The sequence below is a fragment of the Neoarius graeffei genome, chromosome 7 (assembly GCF_027579695.1).
Source record: "Neoarius graeffei isolate fNeoGra1 chromosome 7, fNeoGra1.pri, whole genome shotgun sequence".
Taxonomy (NCBI): Eukaryota; Metazoa; Chordata; class Actinopteri; order Siluriformes; family Ariidae; genus Neoarius; species Neoarius graeffei.
Window position 1 is genome coordinate 39066179 of NC_083575.1, and position 19510 is coordinate 39085688.

Here is a 19510-nt window from a genome sequence, read left to right on the forward strand (position 1 = left end):
ACATGCAGGTTAGGTTACGTGGTGGCTCTAAAGTGAGTGTGAATGGTTGTTTTTCTCTATTTGTCAGTCCTGCAATGAATTGGTGACTTGTCTAGGGTGTACCCCACCTCTTGCTCCAGCTTGTCTGTGACCTTGCACAGGATAAGCGGTTACAGATAACAGATGGATGGATGGATTAAAAACAATGCTCCTCAAAGAAAGATATGAAGGGATATGGTACATAATATCATTAAACAATTCAAAGAATCTGGAGGAATTTCAATGCATAAAGGGCAAGGGCACAAGCCTAATCTGAACACCTGTGATTGCTGATCCCTCAGACAGCACCGCATCAAGAACCATCATTCATCTATGTATAGCTGATATATCCACATGGGCTGTGTGCCTGTCCCCTTGGTCCCCAATAGAGAATGTGTGGCTGATTTTGAAATGAAAAATATGACCACGACGACCCTGTACTGTTGCACAACTTAAGACTTGTTTGCAGGAAGAATGGGACACAATCACACCTGAAACGCTTCATCACTGTGTCTTCAGTCTTTAAACATCTTTTAAGTGTTGTTAGAAGGAATGACAACATCATTCTAAAGTGGTAAATGCTTTATCGTCCAAACTTTAAAAAAAAAACACAACCTTTCCATATCACTACAGTCACGTGCCCACTCTGACGGCTTCAGCCATCAAAGTGTCTAGGGAACATTACAATAGTGGTTTCCCATTGCCTCCTACTGGATTATTATAAAGGTTTTCTCCTCTCAACCACATTATGGACAACTTAGAGCCACCAATTAACCTAACCTGCATGTCTTTAGGGGAAACTGAAGCACCCGGAGGAAACCCACGCAGACATGGGGAGAACATGAAAACTCTACACAGAAAGTCCCCCGTAGGCCACTGGGCTCAAAACCAGAACCTTCTTGCTGTGAGGTGACAGACCTAACCACTACACCACCGTGCTGCCTCGGTGTGACATCACCTTTTCTTTTAACAACACAGTCAGTAAATGGGACCCGAAGACACTAATTGTTGACATTTTGACTATGAAATTCTTTCCCATTCTTGCTTGACATACAACTTCAGTTGCTCAGCAGACTGGGGTCTCCATCGACGTATTTTGTGCTTCATAATGCACCACACATTTTAAATGGGAGGCAGGCCAGTTTAGCACTCGCACTCTATTGCTCCAAAGCCACACTGTTGTAACATGTGCAGAATGTGGCTTGGCATTGTCTTGCGGGAATAAACAAGGACATCCCTGAAAAAGACATTGTCTGGATGGCAGCATTTGTTGCTCCAAATGCATGTATCTTTCAGCATTAATGGTCCCTTCATAGATATGCAAGTTACCCATGCCCAGAGGTGGACAGTAACAAAGTACATTTACTTGAGTACTGTACTTAAGTACACTTTTTGAGTATCTGTACTTTACTTGAGTATTATTATTATTTTTTGGAAACTTATGACTTTAACTTCACTACATTTGAAAGACAAATATCGTACTTTTCACTCCACTACATTTCTATCAAGGTCCTCGTTACTCATTACTATGAAGTAGCTTTGAAAGTGGATGTTTTTTTTTCCTTTTATAAAACGTGATTGGTTTTTTCGCAGGTGACACTGAGACAGCCTATTAGTAATCACTAGGGTCACGTCACGTCCATAGACTATATAAAATCAAGTTCAATTTCTCAGCAGTATTATTTAAACATGATCAGTTGATGGCAGAATGGAAGGAGGCGGTTTTTCTGGAGAATGCGTGCCGTCGTGGCCATACCTAGAACCCATGTTTCAGTTTTCTGAAAGGACTAAAGATTCATTTCGTTTTAAATGTTTGCTTTGTTTGCCTAAAATGGAGCACATCACAGCCTACAAAAACTCGCCATCAACCTGCGGAAGCATATTGAGGTATATAAACATTTTATTCCAAGAGAAAGCTTGCAATGCAGTTGTCTGTGCTTTTAGAGCTAGCAATAACGTTGCAATAGCTGTGCAGTCTGGTTAGTCAAATGACTTTCTATGGATTTTCCTGCCAAGTTGCTACAGCATTGTCCACAGCTAACATTAACACATAGCTAGTTAACTTGAACACTGTTAGTTAGCATGTAAAAACAGAGTTACGCTAACATGAATAACATTAACTTTAGCATAATCTTCCCAAATAAACAGAATGTAGAAATCTTTCTTTTCGAGTAGCGTTAGCTACCAAATATGATTTCGAGTTTGAAAAGAGTTTGCTAGCATGCCAGGTGGAGCTTCAGCTCTATAGGTTCTACAAACTAGTCAGAAAATCCAGTCGGTTGCTTCAGAGGCATTCGGTATTGTAAGCATTGTAGTAATAATACAACAGTGTGTTGACAGAAAATTTACTTTTAATTAGTGCTGGCAAAAATGTCGCGTTATTAACGCGTTAACTTGACTCAATTTTAACGGCGATAATTTTTTATCGCGAGATTAACGCTCTGTGACATGATGTAGGTTTTTCATAAGCTTTTGAAACTGCCAGGAACTTGGAGCAGAGACTTTGCTTAGAAAAACGATAGCAGCTAGACTGTAATGCCACGCCCCACACAGTCAGAGTCTTCTGCCCTCCCCCGAAGAGCCACGGTGCTCGGCTTAGGTTTCGTTTTCCCATCGGCGGCTCCAGCCCCACTTTGCAGTGGCTGTGACAAGACGTGTTATGCTCTGCAATAAAAAAAAAAAAACATTGGTACAACCAGTGTTCGAACTATGCCGATATTTTCGGGGGGTCCCTTTTTTTCCCTTGGGGGGGTGCTTGCGCTTGTCTCAGAGCGCGGATCTCCATCGCGCGCTCACTTCGGATATGCAAATGCTTCGTGTTACACACGATTGCTATGTCAATAAACATTATTTTGCCAATATTTTAGAGACCCCCCAACATTTCCCAAATCATGTTTTCAAGGGATCTCATGTCTGTTTCAGGGGATCTTGAATCCCCCGAGTACCCCCATAGTTCGAACGGTGAGCAAGCCCATTCACTTTTTTATGCTGATAAGAGAATTACATGGTTTTTCATGTGACAAAATTGTGCGATTAAATTGCGATTAATCGCAAGTTAACTATGACAGTCGCGACATTAATCGCGATTAAATATTTTAATCGCTTGACAGCACTACTTTTAATACTTAAGTATTTTTAAAAGCAAGTACTTCAGTAAAAATTTGACTGGGCAACTATCACTTGTAATGTAAGTGTGAATGGTTGTTTGTCTCTGTGTGTCAGCCCTGTGATATAACCTGGTGACTTGTCCAGGGTGTACCCCGCCTCTCGCCCACAGTCAGCTGGGATAGGCTCCAGCTTGCCTGAGACCCTGTAGAACAGGATAAGTGGCTACAGATAATGGATGGATGGAACTTTCACTTGTATCAGAGTAACATTTAACCAGTGGCATCTCTACTTTGACTTAAGTAATGAAGTTGGGTACTTTGTCCACCTCTGCCCATGCCATGGGTGCTAACATACCCCCATAGATGCTGGCTTTTAAGTTTTGTGCTGGGACAATCGGGATGGAGGCGGCATGGTGGTGTAGTGGTTAGCACTGTCACCTCACAGCAAGAAGGTCCTGGGTTCGAGCCCAGTGTCTGGCAAGGGCCTTTCTGTGTGGAGTTTGCATGTTTTCCCTGTATCTGCATGGGTTTCTTCTGGGTGCTCTGGTTTCCCCCACGGTCCAAAGACATGCAGGTTAGGCTAACTGGTGGCTCTAAATTGACCATAGGTGTGAATGGTTGTTTGTCTCTGTGTCAGCCCTGCAATGACCTCACCTGCAACCCTGTAGAACAGGATAAGCAGCTACAGATAATGGATGGATGGACAATCTGGATGGTCCTTTACTTCTTTAGTCAAATCACATTTATTTATAAAGCACTTTAAAAACAACAGCAGCTGACCAAAGTGACAGGCAAAGTAGTACGACTTGATTAGATTAGATTAGATAAAACTTTATTGATCCCTTTGGGAGGGTTTCCTCATGGAAATTAAGTTTCCAGCAGCATCATTACAGATAAACAGAGAAATGAAATAGAGAAAACTTCTAGATAAATTAAAATAAATTAAGTATTTACATATACAAATATAAAAGAATAAGATATGGGGAAGAGAGGAAGGGGAGGGGGGAGGGGGGAAAGTGGGGTTAGGGTAAGTGTGTGTGTGTGTGGGGGGGGGAGCAGGAAAGATATCGCACTTTATATTGCACATTATATTGCACATTGTCCGGTATTGCTTATTGTTAGGCTAGGCTACTGCTCCTTCCCGTCCTCTGTCCTCCTGTTATTCCCCCCCCCAGAGAGGAGTTGTACAATCTGATGGCGTGAGGGACAAAGGAGTTTTTGAGTCTGTTCGTCCTGCACTTTGGAAGGAGCATTCTGTCACTGAACAGGCTCCTCTGGTTGCTGATGGTGATGCTGATGGGTGACTGGCATCGCCCATGATGTTCAATAGTTTGTCCATAGACCTCTTCTCTGCCACCGTCACCAGAGAGTCCAGCTTCATGCAGACCACATTGCCGGCCCGCCTTATCAGTTTGTCCAGCCTGGATGTGTCCTTCTTGGATGTGCTGCCCCCCAGCACAACACGGTGTAAAACAGGACACTGGTAACCACAGACTGATAGAACATCCACAGGAGTCTCCTGCAGTTGTTAAAGGACCGCAGCCTCTTAAGGAAGTATAGTCTGCTCTGTCCCTTCCTGTATAAGTGATTGGTGTTGCAAGTCCAGTCCAGCTTGCTATCCAGCCACAGCCCGAGGTACTGGTAGGAATCCACAGCCTCCACCTCGACTTCCTCGATCAGAACTGGTCGTGACCTTGGTCTGGACCTCCCAAAGTCAATGACCAGCTCCTTGGTCTTTGAAGTGTTGAGCTGCAGATGGTTCCTGCTGCACCACACAGCAAAGTCCCTCACCAGGCTCCTATACTCCTCCTCTCTGTTGTCACTGATACACCCAACGATGGCTGTGTCATCGGCAAACTTCTGAATGTGACACAGCTCCAAGTTGTAGCAGAAGTCCGCGGTGTACAGGGTGAAGAGAAGAGGGGCCAGCACCGTGCCCTGGGGTGCTCCGGTGCTGCTAATTACAGTGTCAGACGTGATGTCCTTCAGCCTGACGTACTGCTGACAACAGAAAAGACAACAAACAGTGAGCATAACAATGTACACATACATACAGATAAATAAATAAGACAATCATGCTGTATTGAACGCCAGGGCATAAAAATGGGTTTTTAGATGAGATTTGAAAACAGCCAAGGAAGGAGCCAGGCGTATGTGCAGTGGCAACTCGTTCCAGAGCTTAGGTGCAATCACTGCAAAGGCCCGGTCACCTCTGCTTTTTAGCCTAGAGCGAGGAACAACAAGACGGAGTTGGTCGGCTGACCTAGATGTAGCCTAGAGGACACAATGTCCATGATTTCCAAAAAGTCGACTCATCAGACCACTTTTCCACCTCAGAATATACAAACTCTACACCGCTGGGCTCAAACCCAGAACCTTCTTACTGTGAGGCAACAGTGCTAACCACTTACACCACAAAATGTGTTTATTTTGGGGAGGGGGGAACAAAACAAAACAAAACAAAACAACATTTCTGAGCTAAAACCTGAAATAATGTGCTGTTGTATAGTTTTGAGTGGAATACAGGCCAAAAAAAAAAAATTATTTACAAGCCATTTTATTTTCAATTTCAAAACACTGTCCTAACTTGTCCTGGTTTGGGGTTGTAGTAGTAAATTTAACTACTACACCACATATCACTCCCTCCATGAAATAAGTGATGCTGGTTCTTTATACAGATGGATTTATTTTTCTCTTCATTCCAATTCACCGTCAACAATCCACCGTCGAACTCGCTGGCTGCATACAACACAGAGGGAATGAGTCTTGAACAAAAAAACCCTCAAAATCAAAATAGGAAATACTAGGATCACCGTGAAAACAGAGGATAAACAACTTCTTGAAACTTTCTTGGTGGATTCCCGCAATTAATTGCGTCCTGTGATCCCACCAGATGTGGTGCTTTCCAGCAGAAATTAGCACTGTTTGTCCTCACATGGTTCTCCCTCAGCACCTGTTACTCACTACACTGCAAAAGTGTCTTAAATAGTCTCACATCTACTGTACATGTAAACCCTGAGACATGTTCTGACATGTAGAAAGAAGGACTGAGAAGGCTTGGGCTTGAGTTGCACAATACAAATAAATCTTCACAAGAAATAAACAACAAATTATTATTAATTACATTAGATTAGATTAGATTAGATTAGATTAGATTAGATTAGATTCACTTTATTCATCCCACATCGGGGAAATTCACGTGTTACAGTAGCAAGAAAATGTCAAACAGATAACAAATAAAACTGAAATAAAAATTAGACAAATGAAGGATTAAATACAGAGGGCTATTTGCATTATCTACCGTGAAAAAGTATAGAAAAATTGCCTTATTGAGAGGCTCGGAAAAATTGCACATTACAGGTAGACTCTGTATATACCGTATACACACATATATACACTACCGTTCAAAAGTTTGGGGTCACTTTGAAATGTCCTTACTTTTGAAAGAAAAGCACTGTTCTTTTAAATGAAGATCACTTTAAACTAATCAGAAATCCACTCTATACATCGCTAATGTGCTAAATGACTATTCTAGCTGCAAATGTCTGGTTTTTGGTGCAATATCTCCATAGGTGTATAGAGGCCCATTTCCAGCAACTCTCACTCCAGTGTTCTAATGGTACAATGTGTTTGCTCATTGCCTCAGAAGGCTAATGGAGGATTAGAAAACCCTTGTACAATCATGTTAGCACAGCTGAAAACAGTTGAGCTCTTTAGAGAAGCTATAAAACTGACCTTCCTTTGAGCAGATTGAGTTTCTGGAGCATCACATTTGTGGGGTCGATTAAATGCTCAAAATGGCCAGAAAAATGTCTTGACTATATTTTCTATTCATTTTACAACTTATGGTGGGAAATAAAAGTGTGACTTTTCATGGAAAACACAAAATTGTCTGGGTGACCCAAGACTTTTGAATGGTAGTGTATATATAAATATAAGTATGCATAAAAATAGTTTAAGGCCTATAATAATTGCATCGATGAGAGATGGCAGAGGTAGTAGTGGTGAAGTAGTGCAAATATAACGACAAACAGGTTGTGGGTGTTATACAGTCTGACAGCAGCAGGTATGAATGACCTGCGGTATCTCTCCTTCTTACACCGTGGGTGTAGCAGTCTACTACTAAAAGAGCTGCTTAAAGCCCCCACAGCCTCATGTAGGGGGTGAGAGGGGTTCTCCATGATTGAGGTCAGCTTGGCTAACATCCTCCTCTCACCCACCACCTCAATGGAGTCCAGAGGACAGTCCAAGACTGAGCCAGCCCTTCTGAACAGTTTATTAAGTTTCTTCCTGTCCCTCTCTGAACTTCCACAGCCCCAGCAGACCACAGCGGAGAAAATCGCTGATGCCACCACAGAGTCATTAATTATTGCAGATAATATCCACAGCAGGGCGGCACGGTGGTGTAGTGGTTAGCGCTGTCGCCTCACAGCAAGAAGGTCCGGGTTCGAGCCCCGTGGCCGGCGAGGGCCTTTCTGTGCGGAGTTTGCATGTTCTCCCCGTGTCCGCGTGGGTTTCCTCCGGGTGCTCCGGTTTCCCCCACAGTCCAAAGACATGCAGGTTAGGTTAACTGGTGACTCTAAATTGACTGTAGGTGTGAATGGTTGTCTGTGTCTATGTGTCAGCCCTGTGATGACCTGGCGACTTGTCCAGGGTGTACCCCGCCTTTCGCCCGTAGTCAGCTGGGATAGGCTCCAGCTTGCCTGCGACCCTGTAGAACAGGATAAAGCGGCTACAGATAATGAGATGAGATGAGAATATCCACAGCAGGGCGGCACGGTGGTGTAGTGGTTAGCACTGTCGCCTCACAGCAAGAAGGTCCGGGTTCGAGCCCCGTGGCCAGCAAGGGCCTTTCTGTGCGGAGTTTGCATGTTCTCCCCGTGTCCGCGTGGGTTTCCTCTGGGTGCTGTGGTTTCCCCCACAGTCCAAAGACATGCAGGTTAGGTTAACTGGTGACTCTAAATTGACCGTAGGTGTGAATGTGAGTGTGAATGGTTGTCTGCGTCTATGTGTCAGCCCTGTGATGACCTGGCGACTTGTCCAGGGTGTACCCCGCCTTTCGCCCGTAGTCAGCTGGGATAGGCTCCAGCTTGCCTGCGACCCTGTAGAACAGGATAAAGCGGCTACAGATAATGAGATGAGATGAGATGAGATGAGAATATCCACAGCAGTTACACCACAGGTTGCTGCTGTCAGAGTTTGTGAGCATGACGCGGTGGGCGTGTTTTAGCCAGCAAACGGACCAATCAGGATGCTGTGATTAATGTCTCAGCTGAGAGCAGCGTGCTGGCGCTGCTGGTGTGAGTCCGGGCAGCGCGTGCAAAGTTCTGCAGACCGTCTGAAACCGGTAGAAGCGCGAGCTGGTCATTTGAGCGCGCGCCGGACTCCGCGGATTTTACCTGCTGTGATTAAACCGGTGGAGGGAAGAGGGGAAGGAGGGAAGGAAGGAGGGAAGAGGGGAAGGCTGACCGACCCTGAGACTGTACAGCCTCGCCTTTGAACCCGGAATGGATTTTATGTATTTCTTTTTAACTAAAAACAAAACCGCGTAGCTCCCCCTCCCCTCCCTTAGACTAATCCCTAAACCTGCACACACACACACACACACACACAGGAGTTACTGTTGTTGCTGTTATTGTTTGTGACTGTTAGAATATCGACGCCACCGAAGTGCCTGTGTGTGTGTGTGTGTGTGTGTGTGTTTCGGAGAAATCAGGCTCCAGGAACAGAGAGTGTGTGTGTGTGTGTGTGTGTGTGTGTGTGAGACAGAGAGAGAGAGAGAGAGAGAGAGAGAGCTCACTTCTGAAAGATGACAGCCGAGAAAGACAAGAAAAGGTGAGTTGATGAGATTTCCCTGAAACACATGCTGTTTCTCAGAGACACAGTTCTGCTGCTGCTCTCATAAGTTGTGTGCTGTTTTGGGGAGATTCAGTATACTGAGAGAAAGGGACTAGATATAATAATATGAAAATGAGAATAAAACCGAAATAGTTTAGGGGGAAACAACACCTGCTGCTGCTGCTGTATTATTTCATTATTTCATTACTGAACACATCTCAGAGCTAATTGTGTCACAGAAAATATTTTGCTCATAAAGCCTCAAACTAATTGCTCATTTATGTGTGTGTACATAATAATACACACTTTAATGCAGTGGTTAGACTATTTATTATTATTATTATTATTATTGGTGGTGTTTTGTGGTTGCTGTTATTATTATTATTATTATTATTATTATTATTTCTCACTTTCTTCAGTATTTTAACTCTGAATAAAGTCGTGTTAGTCCACGCCTGTCGTCTTACTTCTCACTGCACAGTGACACACAAAACCCTGACTGGTGTCACCTGTATGCTGTCTCTTTACTGAGAGAAAAAAAAAGAAAAAAGATGACTTCTCTATGTAAGTCTGTTTCTGCCACCATGCTAATGAGAATTTTTCTCATAATTATGGCATAATATCTCAAGGCGGTCATATCCTCTGAATTCTGACTTTCTATCTCTTATGTCTGAGATCCTATCTCACAGTTATGACTTGCTATCTCATGATAATGCAGTGGTTAGACCTATTATTATTATTATTATTTCTCACTTTCTTCAGTATTTTAACTCTGAATACAGTCGTGTTAGTCCACGTCTGTCGTCTTACTTGTCACTGCACAGTGACACACAAAACCCTGACTGGTGTCACCTGTATGCTGTCTCTTTACTGAGAAAAAAAAAAAGAAAAAAAGATGACTTCTCTATGTAAGTCTGTTTCTGCCACCATGCTAATGAGAATTTTGCGGTCATATCCTCCGAATTCTGACTTTCTATCTCTTATGTCTGAGATCCTATCTCACAATTATGACTTGCTATCTCATGATACTGCAGTGGTTAGACCTATTATTATTATTATTATTTCTCACTTTCTTCAGTATTTTAACTCTGAATAAAGTCGTGTTAGTCCATGTCTGTCGTCTTACTTCTCACTGCACAGTGACACACAAAACCCTGACTGGTGTCACCTGTATGCTGTCTCTTTACTGAGAGAAAAAAAAAGAAAAAAGATGACTTCTCTATGTAAGTCTGTTTCTGCCACCATGCTAATGAGAATTTTACGGTCATATCCTCCGAATTCTGACTTTCTATCTCTTATGTCTGAGATCCTATCTCACAATTATGACTTGCTATCTCATGATACTGCAGTGGTTAGACCTATTATTATTATTATTATTTCTCACTTTCTTCAGTATTTTAACTCTGAATAAAGTCGTGTTAGTCCACGTCTGTCGTCTTACTTCTCACTGCACAGTGACACACAAAACCCTGACTGGTGTCACCTGTATGCTGTCTCTTTACTGAGGGGGGGAAGATAGCTTCTCTATATAAGTCTGTTTCTGCCACCATGCTAATGAGAATTTTTCTCATAATTATGACATAATATCTCAGGTCATATCCTCCGAATTCTGACTTTCTATCTCTTATGTATGAGGTACTATCTCACAATTATGACTTGCTATCTCATGATAATGAGATCTTAAGGAACAGTTTTGAAAAAAAAAAGAAGTGCTCATTATTATGAAATAGTAAATTATTATTACGATTCAGACAATTCAAAAATAATTACAAGATACAAAGTTATAATTATGAGATATGTCCTCAGTATTATGGCATACAGTACTCTGAATATATATAACTAAATTTTTTTTTTCAAGTGGTTGAAAAGGGCATCCAGAGTTCTCTGATTGCTGTGGTGTTGACGTAATCTGGCACATGTATAATTGTGATTAAAATACTCGAGGTAGATTTGTAAGTGTGTCACATTAACTGCTGAGTGATATGCATGTGTGAGGCTTATCTTTGTTATGTTTTGTGATTTTACTATTAAATGGTGGTGCTCATGACGATCTTTGGAAGGCCAGTGTGTGGGTAACATCTGGCTTTTTCAGTTATGATCATGTGTAATGTCCTTATATTAATATAAATAATGGCGAACTTAAAAATATGCATTATTGAAATAACACACATTTATTCTATATTAATAACATATTAATAATATATTAATATATTAACACATACACGTGTAGTATAAAATACATGTGTATGTGTGTGTTATTAATATATAATAAATGTGTTATTTCGATAATATTTTTATGTTGCTATTACACACATATATATATATATATATATATATATATATATATATATATATATATATATATAAAATATGAGAGAGGATATTACACAGTTGTGCGAAGATATGAAGTTTATCTTTGAGTGGTGAATGTATATATCACAAGTGAGCAAAGCAAACAAGTGAAAATATTTTCAACACGAGAAGATAAACTTCATATCTTCGCGCCACTGTGTAATAGTCTTTATATGGACGCATCCACAAAAAATGCGCCAGTTAATCAAAAGGATTTAAATTTTGAACTGGTTCACCATTTTGACATTGTGTGTCCAGTCAGTGGGAAAACACTGGGAGTGACATCATCGGAGTGAAATATCAGGAAATATATCACTCAGATCCGTGATGTATTTCGTATGAAAAATGCGAGTTTTTCAACACAAGAAGATAAACTTCATATCTTCAAGCCAACATGTGATTTTTCTTTTTATTATATTGACACATTCACAAACAAAAAGTACCCAAATTTATCAAAACAATTCATCAATTTCCTTATGAGTGACATATAGAGAAATATGTCAAAGTTGCAATTCTCGATGTCCCAGATGTAGCTCATATGAAAAATACGAGTGGTGTATATTTCCCAGTGAAACACTCGTGTCCATGCAATATATATATATATTCTCCTTGGAAATATGGCCATAATAATGAATATCATCATCATAATAATTTGAACTTCACGTATTATACAGACACACTACATGTTTTTGTACTGGATAGTCTACTTGGGGAAACAGCAGGTTTCAGTGTCAGATATAATTATTACATAGATTGGTTGCTTATGCATTTTTTATGGGATATAAAATCACTATGAAATCGACACTGTGCAAATTAAGGTCAAATTTCAAAAATCACTCCACTAGACTTTCCCATTCCTGATATGCTGATTCAGCATCGAAGGTAATGTTGTTCTGTATCTGTCATGTCCAGCAGGCCTATAAATCTTCATGAGAACAGATTAGTTTGTGCAGGCCACACTTAATGGATCGGATTGTTCAGCTGAGAAATATAAAATCCCAGAAGATGCATGTAGCTTCACTGGAAATTGAGCTTCTTGTCACAAACACTGTAAAGACATCTGTGCTAGTAAATTTCGAGATAGTTTTTTTTGGGCAATTTTTAGACATTGAATAGTTTTTCTTCAAAACACTCTGCATGACTGTTTGCTTCTTCCTGAACCAATTCTTCTAAAGTTTTGAAAACTTAGTGGAATATCCCTTTAAAGAAAATGCTGAAAATTTTAGGCTCACCATGTTTGTGTGTGTGTGTGTCTGTGTGTGTGTGTGCTTGGTAGACAAAGCGCCTAAAAGTCTGCTCCGGCCTCGTGACTGGTAGTTCCCTGCATGCTCTCTGTGCCTTTATCAGATCAATCAGAGGGAAACTGAACACAAACATTGGTATTACACTCAAATGAAGAGCATGTATCTTTAGTATCAGGATATTGCAATTCCAAGGGGAATGCAAAAACTGTTGAGCATTTCCTTAAGGGACGAAGGCCGAATTGGAGTGAGGAGGCTTTCGCAACAAATGTGTCAGCCATCTTGGACCTCTAGAGATGTATGCATGGTGTGCTGGTCTGTGCAATTTATTTGCCGTTAAATAATTTAGGGAAATCCATCTTTGAGCTGTTGCTGACATTCAGTAGATGAATACTGTTTATGTCGAGCTTGTTTTTTTTTTTTTTTTTAATTTTGATGCATGCTTTCACAACAGGCTTTTGGACCATGTATTAAATGACCTGATTAAATGTATAACATATTTCAAAGAATGAAAAGAGAAGCATTTATTTTCTTTCTACATATTTTGGTAACAGTAAAGCCTGCATGATGTTTGATAAGGTTACAATTATAAACACTCATAGAAAATGGTTCAATCCAGAACTCGAACAGATATTTCTGTTTGACTTTGTGATGGAACTCTGAAGGTTTCTAAGCAGAACGTTGAAAAGGCATCTAAATGTTCAGAGAATCATTGAGAAACCTTTTGAGGAAATCTGGTTATGTTTTGCCCATTTGTACACCAATATCTGTTTAAAAAAACAAGCAAACAAACAAACAAACTATTTTGTCTTTGCATCTAGCAGTACACCTTTGCGTATCCCAACTACACATGAAGATTCAGGTTGGACAGCAATATGGGGCAGTTGAGTTGCACTATCTTCATTTCCCTATCGGATATTGAGACGCAGAGGAAGCAAGAGACTTCTCAGCACTCACCTAGGTTAAACTGATCTAGCCAAAGGGCAAACGGTGGCTTGCTTCCCAGGGCTCTCAGTGCCAGCCCTGCCAGTGCAAGCTCTATCCAAGCTCTGTCCCTGCCACCTCAGAGCCTCTCAGTCCTCCGACAGCGATGTCCAGCTTACAGCTCTGCTGAGAACAGATGCCTTCTGTTCCGTCTATCAGGGTCTACAGGTAATTAGAGGCTACGCTTTCTACTGACTAGGTGTTAATGGGAGAAACAGGGAGTCGGCTAATGTGACAGGATAGTCATATGAAGTTGTGAGAAGTTGTATCCATGCTTTCTTGCCATCTGAGCATTGTTCAGAAAATTTTCGAATTGACATTTAGTGGGATTGTATTGGTCTCATGTGGGCTGATGTTCTCGAGGAGATTGAGATGATTGCTGACAGCAGAGAATTCTATCCCAGCTGTCTGACTCTACAAAAATGTGCAGTTTATTGTGACAGGATCTCAGGAGAGAATGTGAATCTAGGCCTCTAAATCCCCACCCTCGGCTAACAGCAGGGGCACATACAAAGCTTTTTAGTTTAAGAGATTATGCTGTCTTTTTTTTCTCCGCCTTTTTCAGCCTTCACCTCGTCATATGTCATATTGGTTGGGCTTGACTAGAACTTTCCTTTGCCTAAGAAGCCTGTCTCCTAGTCTTTCCTGTCCGCCAGTCTCCCACTTCCTTTAATTGCAATATACAGCGCTATCTTATTTTAGATGGACCCGAATAACAAACTGTTTTCTGTTGCGTGGTTGTGAGACCCGTATGTGTCTATGGCAGTCGGGTCCTTCAGCATCCACAATGTATGGCACCATTCGTCTCGAGGTCGCTTTTCGTGAGTGAGAGATGTTGTGCCAATGTTGTGTGCTTGTTTTGCAGTGTGAGGGAACAAATTGTTCCAGGGGATCAGAGATTAGCAGGGGATGCATTTTTGCAGTTTGTGTTTAGTAAGAGGCCAAAATCACAGAATTACTGCTTATAAGTGTGCAAGGTTGAGGAGGTTTGCCCATTGCTTTACGGTTCTTGGAGCCTCTTGGGTTTGAAAACGTTAAGGATGATCCATCCGATGTGAACAGTTAGACTCGTCCTGTTTAAAGGAATCTGTCGTGCTGAAAGTAATCACTGGGAAAATGTTCAAATAAACACGCTTCTTCCGAATACGAAGGCAGTATCAAGGAGGACGTATGGTGAGAGACTCGTACTCTGTGTCCTTACCTGGTTGGTTAATCCAGTTTTGTGGATTTCTTCTTGCCTGGCTGCTGTTTAGCCCAAAGTGGTCCGGCTTATTATGAAAATAGTTGTGTCGCAAGAGGAGCAGATGGCTGCTGTAAATTTTGAGCTGCACCTGAGGCTATCGAGAGACATGCAAGCTCTCTGGTGACATTTTGATTAAAACCACAGAGAGAGTGTGTGTTAGAGAGAGAGTGAGAGTGCTCAAGGGGGTAGAGAGGTTAATAATATCGTGATCTGTAACACATGTGGATGAGGATGCTTTTCAGGTGTGGTTTGAATTTCTCCGCGCTAATGTGTAAAGATGAGTGTAAAATCCAAAGCTGTAGAGGGTTAAATTCAAAAGATATGAAGTACTTTGTGCCATGTGTAAAATGGAGCAATAATCGCACATAGCTGTAAACGCAGGGCTGAAAGATCAAATTCATTGCGGCTCTTAAAAAAAAAAATCCAAATATAAAAACGCTAGTGCCTCATTGATGGCTCTTTATGGAACCTGAAACTTGACATGAAAAACAATTGTCCCACAGATACCGTTTGGAAAGCCTTCAGCAAGTGCGAAAGAATTGGTTTCACTAAAGATAATGTGGCTGCGTCTTTACCTCAGGTGAAGCTTTTGAAAAATCCACGCGACACCTCAATTTAATAATAGTAAAGTCGTAACTAACTGTTTTAGATATGCATCTGTTGTTGGACCTGTGTTTCGGGTCCAGCGTCTCACTTGAATCAATAGATGTTTCAGTTGGTCAATTTAAATGCACTTGTTTTTCCATGTTTATTTATATTTATTTATATTACTTACAGTCCATGACCGTAACATTTCAGTTCCTCAAAAAGAAAATGGTAAAATCTAGAACCATTAATTAAAAGTTCTTCACTTATTCCTCAAGGGAACTCTTTAAAGGTTATCTGTAGGTCCCTTAAATAGTGTTTCCTGATCAGAAAAGATGCAAAACATCCCTTTAAGGAAGCTCAAAACACTAACCATACATGAAGAACTCTTAACCTCCTAAGACCCAAGCTGTTTTTTTTACATGCATTTTTTATTTCTTTTTGCTATTTGGGCTTATTAGAACCTGATTAGAATAAAAACTAAGCATCATCTTTGATAAGATGTACTTTTTGAGAAAAAGTATGTCCACATATGTGGATTCTTGTTCTGAATTTCTAAAAAGTGCTGTCCACATATGTGACCGCTAGGCCCTAGGAGGTTAAGCACTGAAACCACTTGAGAGTTCAGGACAGTGTTATGGGCTAAATATTCTAGGTCGTTGCAGGAAACATTTGAGAAAGTGCAGACTTATCTTGCACATATTCAGAGAGAGAGAGAGAGAGAGAGTCAGTCAGTTTGTCCATTTTTGTAGTGTAATTTACTTATTGTTCTTCCCAAGTATGGAACAGCATGCATGGTATGCACTGGGAATGAGTCATTTGAGGGCAACCTTTTCTTTAGTTCTGCACCATTAGTACATTATACCGGGTTGAAAATAGCATGTTGTCGTGGCTGGTTTAGCTTCATAAGACACGGTTCAGGTAGCGGTGCAAGTACTAGTGCGAGATTTGCTGTTGTGTATTAGGATTCTTAGCCATGAATGGCAAAGTTATTGAGCAATTCCAGTGTTGCACTCAAGAGTTTATTACTTCATTGACCCTCATGACGAGAATGGAAATGCAAGAGAGAAAACTGGACTATTTTGGCTTTATTGAACCAACAAGATTGTTCCTGTGATTTCAAATCAGTCCATTAAATGTTTCAATAATATTGGCTGGTGTTGAGTGGTATATCAGATATATTCCATTCAGCTAGCATGATACTGAACGAGACAAAGACGAGTTCAGTATCATGCCAGCTGAATGTAATATATCTGATATATAGTACCATGAAAAAAGCCAGCTATTATTATTATTATTATTATTATACTACATTCCTTTTGGGTGTTCAACACGTAATTCTCTTTCAAAATTCTCTCAAAATCTTCTGTATTTAATGAAGCAAACCTGGCAGCCATGTTTGTTTAAAAATTGTCCCAGTCACTCGCTAGTGTGGAAGTTTTACATCTCCGATGTGTGCCGTCATGTTGTCTTGGCAACCATGCAATATCGTCAATCATATTCAACGCTCATTCTCCATTGGGTAGAGTGATGTAATACACGTAGGATAAGCAATATGCTAACAATATTATCCATCCATCATTTGTAGCCGCTTATCCTGTTCTACAGGGTCACGGGCAAGCTGGAGCCTATCCCAGCTGACTATGGGCAAGAGGCGGGGTACACCTAGGTGAGTTGGCCTAGTGGTTAGCGTGTCTGCCTCTTGATCGGGAGATCGCGAGTTCTACTCACGGTCGGGTCATACCGAAGACCATCATAAAAATGGTACCTGCTGCTGTCTGGCAAAGCATGCTGCAATACAGATGTGAGTGGGGAGTCAGACTCTCGCGGTTACCAGAGGGCTAGCCCTCCACTGTAACCCTAGCTATGTAATAGGCGAGAGGCCGAGGGCTACGGAAACGGAGATCGGCGCCGCCCTATGTGCCACATGGCATGGGAAGGGACTTTGACACAGAGACAAACAACCGTTCACACCTGCGGTCAATTTAGAGCCACCAGTTAGTCTAACTTGCATGTCTTTGGACTGTGGGGGAAACCGGAGCACCCGGAGGAAACCCACGCAGACACCGGGAGAACATGCAAACTCCGCACAGAAAGGCCCTCGCCGGCCGCAGGGCTCGAACCCAGCGAACTGTCTTGCTATGAGGCGACAGTGCTAACCACTACACCACCATGCCGCCCTGCTAACAATATTACATGCTATCAAACCAAATGAATGCAACCCGCTAGAAGGGAATAGAACACGTTTTTATTTCATTGAAATGTGTCCTGTACGTATAATAATTATTTTTGCTGTAGTTATCAGAGTAGGAGGATGTATGGCCATCAGGGCAAATACAGTATAACAACTACAAATACAATCAGAAAGCAGTTTGTTGATCTTCTATAGATCAAAGGTCAACTCAGAGTTCCAGGAGAGCTTTGGCCAACATTAGCATGGCTAACATGGCAGAGGGGACACGGAGCTTAATTTAGTCAGCTTTGTAGAAGAGGAAATGACCTCCAGTGTATTCGTGTGTGTTTCTTTGTGAAACGACATGTGAAATGGCTGCTTAGGCATTTTATGTTGATTTTGTTTTCAGTTCTTGCCCCTGTTTGTACGTCATGTGGAAGGACTGTGTATCTGGATTCATCAACCTGGCATAGCTGGCATTACATTGTGACATGTTGATATGTTTGAATCCTAAACCACATAGCTCAGTTTCTCAGAAACGGTCCAAGTGGCAGATAAGTTAGTCAGACCGTAAGTCTGTAAACAGCAATAGACTGCTTAATTGCTGTCTTGCAGAAGATGATGGATTCTCAGTATAAATGAATGAATCACTTGGCTAATATGAAGTTTGGGTTACATTTTAACAATCAGTGAAATCAAAGTGTAGTATTAAAGAGATTGTGCAGTAAGAAATTGTAGCCCTGCCCAAAACTGTATTGGACACCATTTTCCAGATTTGTGTCCCTCTGTGCCACTCGGAGTGGTTTGATCGATGTCCAAATCAGTGTAGAAATGGCTCCTGTGTCGAAAGACAGCTCTTAGTCTGTTATCTTACTTGGCATCTGTTCATGTGTTCTGTCCCTTGGGTATGTGATGTACTTCGCAGATACGCTTTCACTCTTCTAGCCATAGAGAATATAAAAGTTCTCATTTGTCCATTATGTAATGAGCTGAATGTAAGAATTGTGCAGCACCCTCAGACTTGTTATTCGCACACAGAAGGGACACTTACAGAATTACAGAATTGTAAAAGATGACAAATTTATGCTTTTGTTCTCCTCTGAGAAGTCTCTACTCTGCTATTTTTTTTTTTTTTGATCCCACAGTTTCGTATTACAGTATGAGCCTTTCTGTTTAAATGCGTGTAACGAGCTTGTCTAGGTCTGTCCGTGTTCTGATAAACATTACATAATGCAGGATAAAGGTTACTTGAAAGGAGTCTGAACAATCTTTCGATGAGTCATTGCTGGTTCTGGTGTGATCTCGCTGAAGTCTTATACTTTCGCCTGCTGTGATAGATCACCTCAGATAATGATTTGGTCATGGGAGTTCACAAAGTGAACTGTTAATATTTTTATTTAGTCCTCTGAGATATAGCAGTTAGTTTTACACATTTGACTCATTTTCAGATCTCATTCCTGTATGTGCGCTCTAATTTTCATCAAGTGTGAACACTTTGGGCTTAAAAAAAAATCCCTTTCCTTTTTAAATATTTTTATTAGTACATGAGTAACGTGGGCGGCACGGTGGTGTAGTGGTTAGCGCTGTCGCCTCACAGCAAGAAGGTCCGGGTTCGAGCCCCGTGGCCGGCGAGGGCCTTTCTGTGCGGAGTTTGCATGTTGTCCGCGTGGGTTTCCTCCGGGTGCTCCGGTTTCCCCCACAGTCCAAAGACATGCAGGTTAGGTTAATTGGTGACTCTAAATTGAGCGTAGGTGTGAATGTGAGTGTGAATGGTTGTCTATGTGTCAGCCCTGTGGTGACCTGGCGACTTGTCCAGGGTGTACCCCGCCTTTCGCCCGTAGTCAGCTGGGATAGGCTCCAGCTTGCCTGCGACCCTGTAGAACAGGATAAAGCGGCTAGAGATAATGAGATGAGATGAGTAACGTGTGCATTCTGCAAGTAGAGGAATCACTTGATTTAGTGTAGAAGG

General features: G+C 41.5%; 1 protein-coding gene across 1 annotated transcript in view; it reads left to right on the forward strand.

Moving 5' to 3' along the window:
- The first annotated feature begins 8411 nt into the window (after positions 1-8411).
- The window catches only part of epas1b (endothelial PAS domain protein 1b), a 60768-nt gene continuing 49669 nt past the window's right edge, over positions 8412-19510 (forward strand). Inside the window, exon 1 of the mRNA XM_060925609.1 lies at positions 8412-8960. Coding sequence (XP_060781592.1) covers positions 8935-8960 — 26 coding nt within the window. The 5' untranslated portion in view covers positions 8412-8934. The remainder of the gene's footprint in view (positions 8961-19510) is intronic.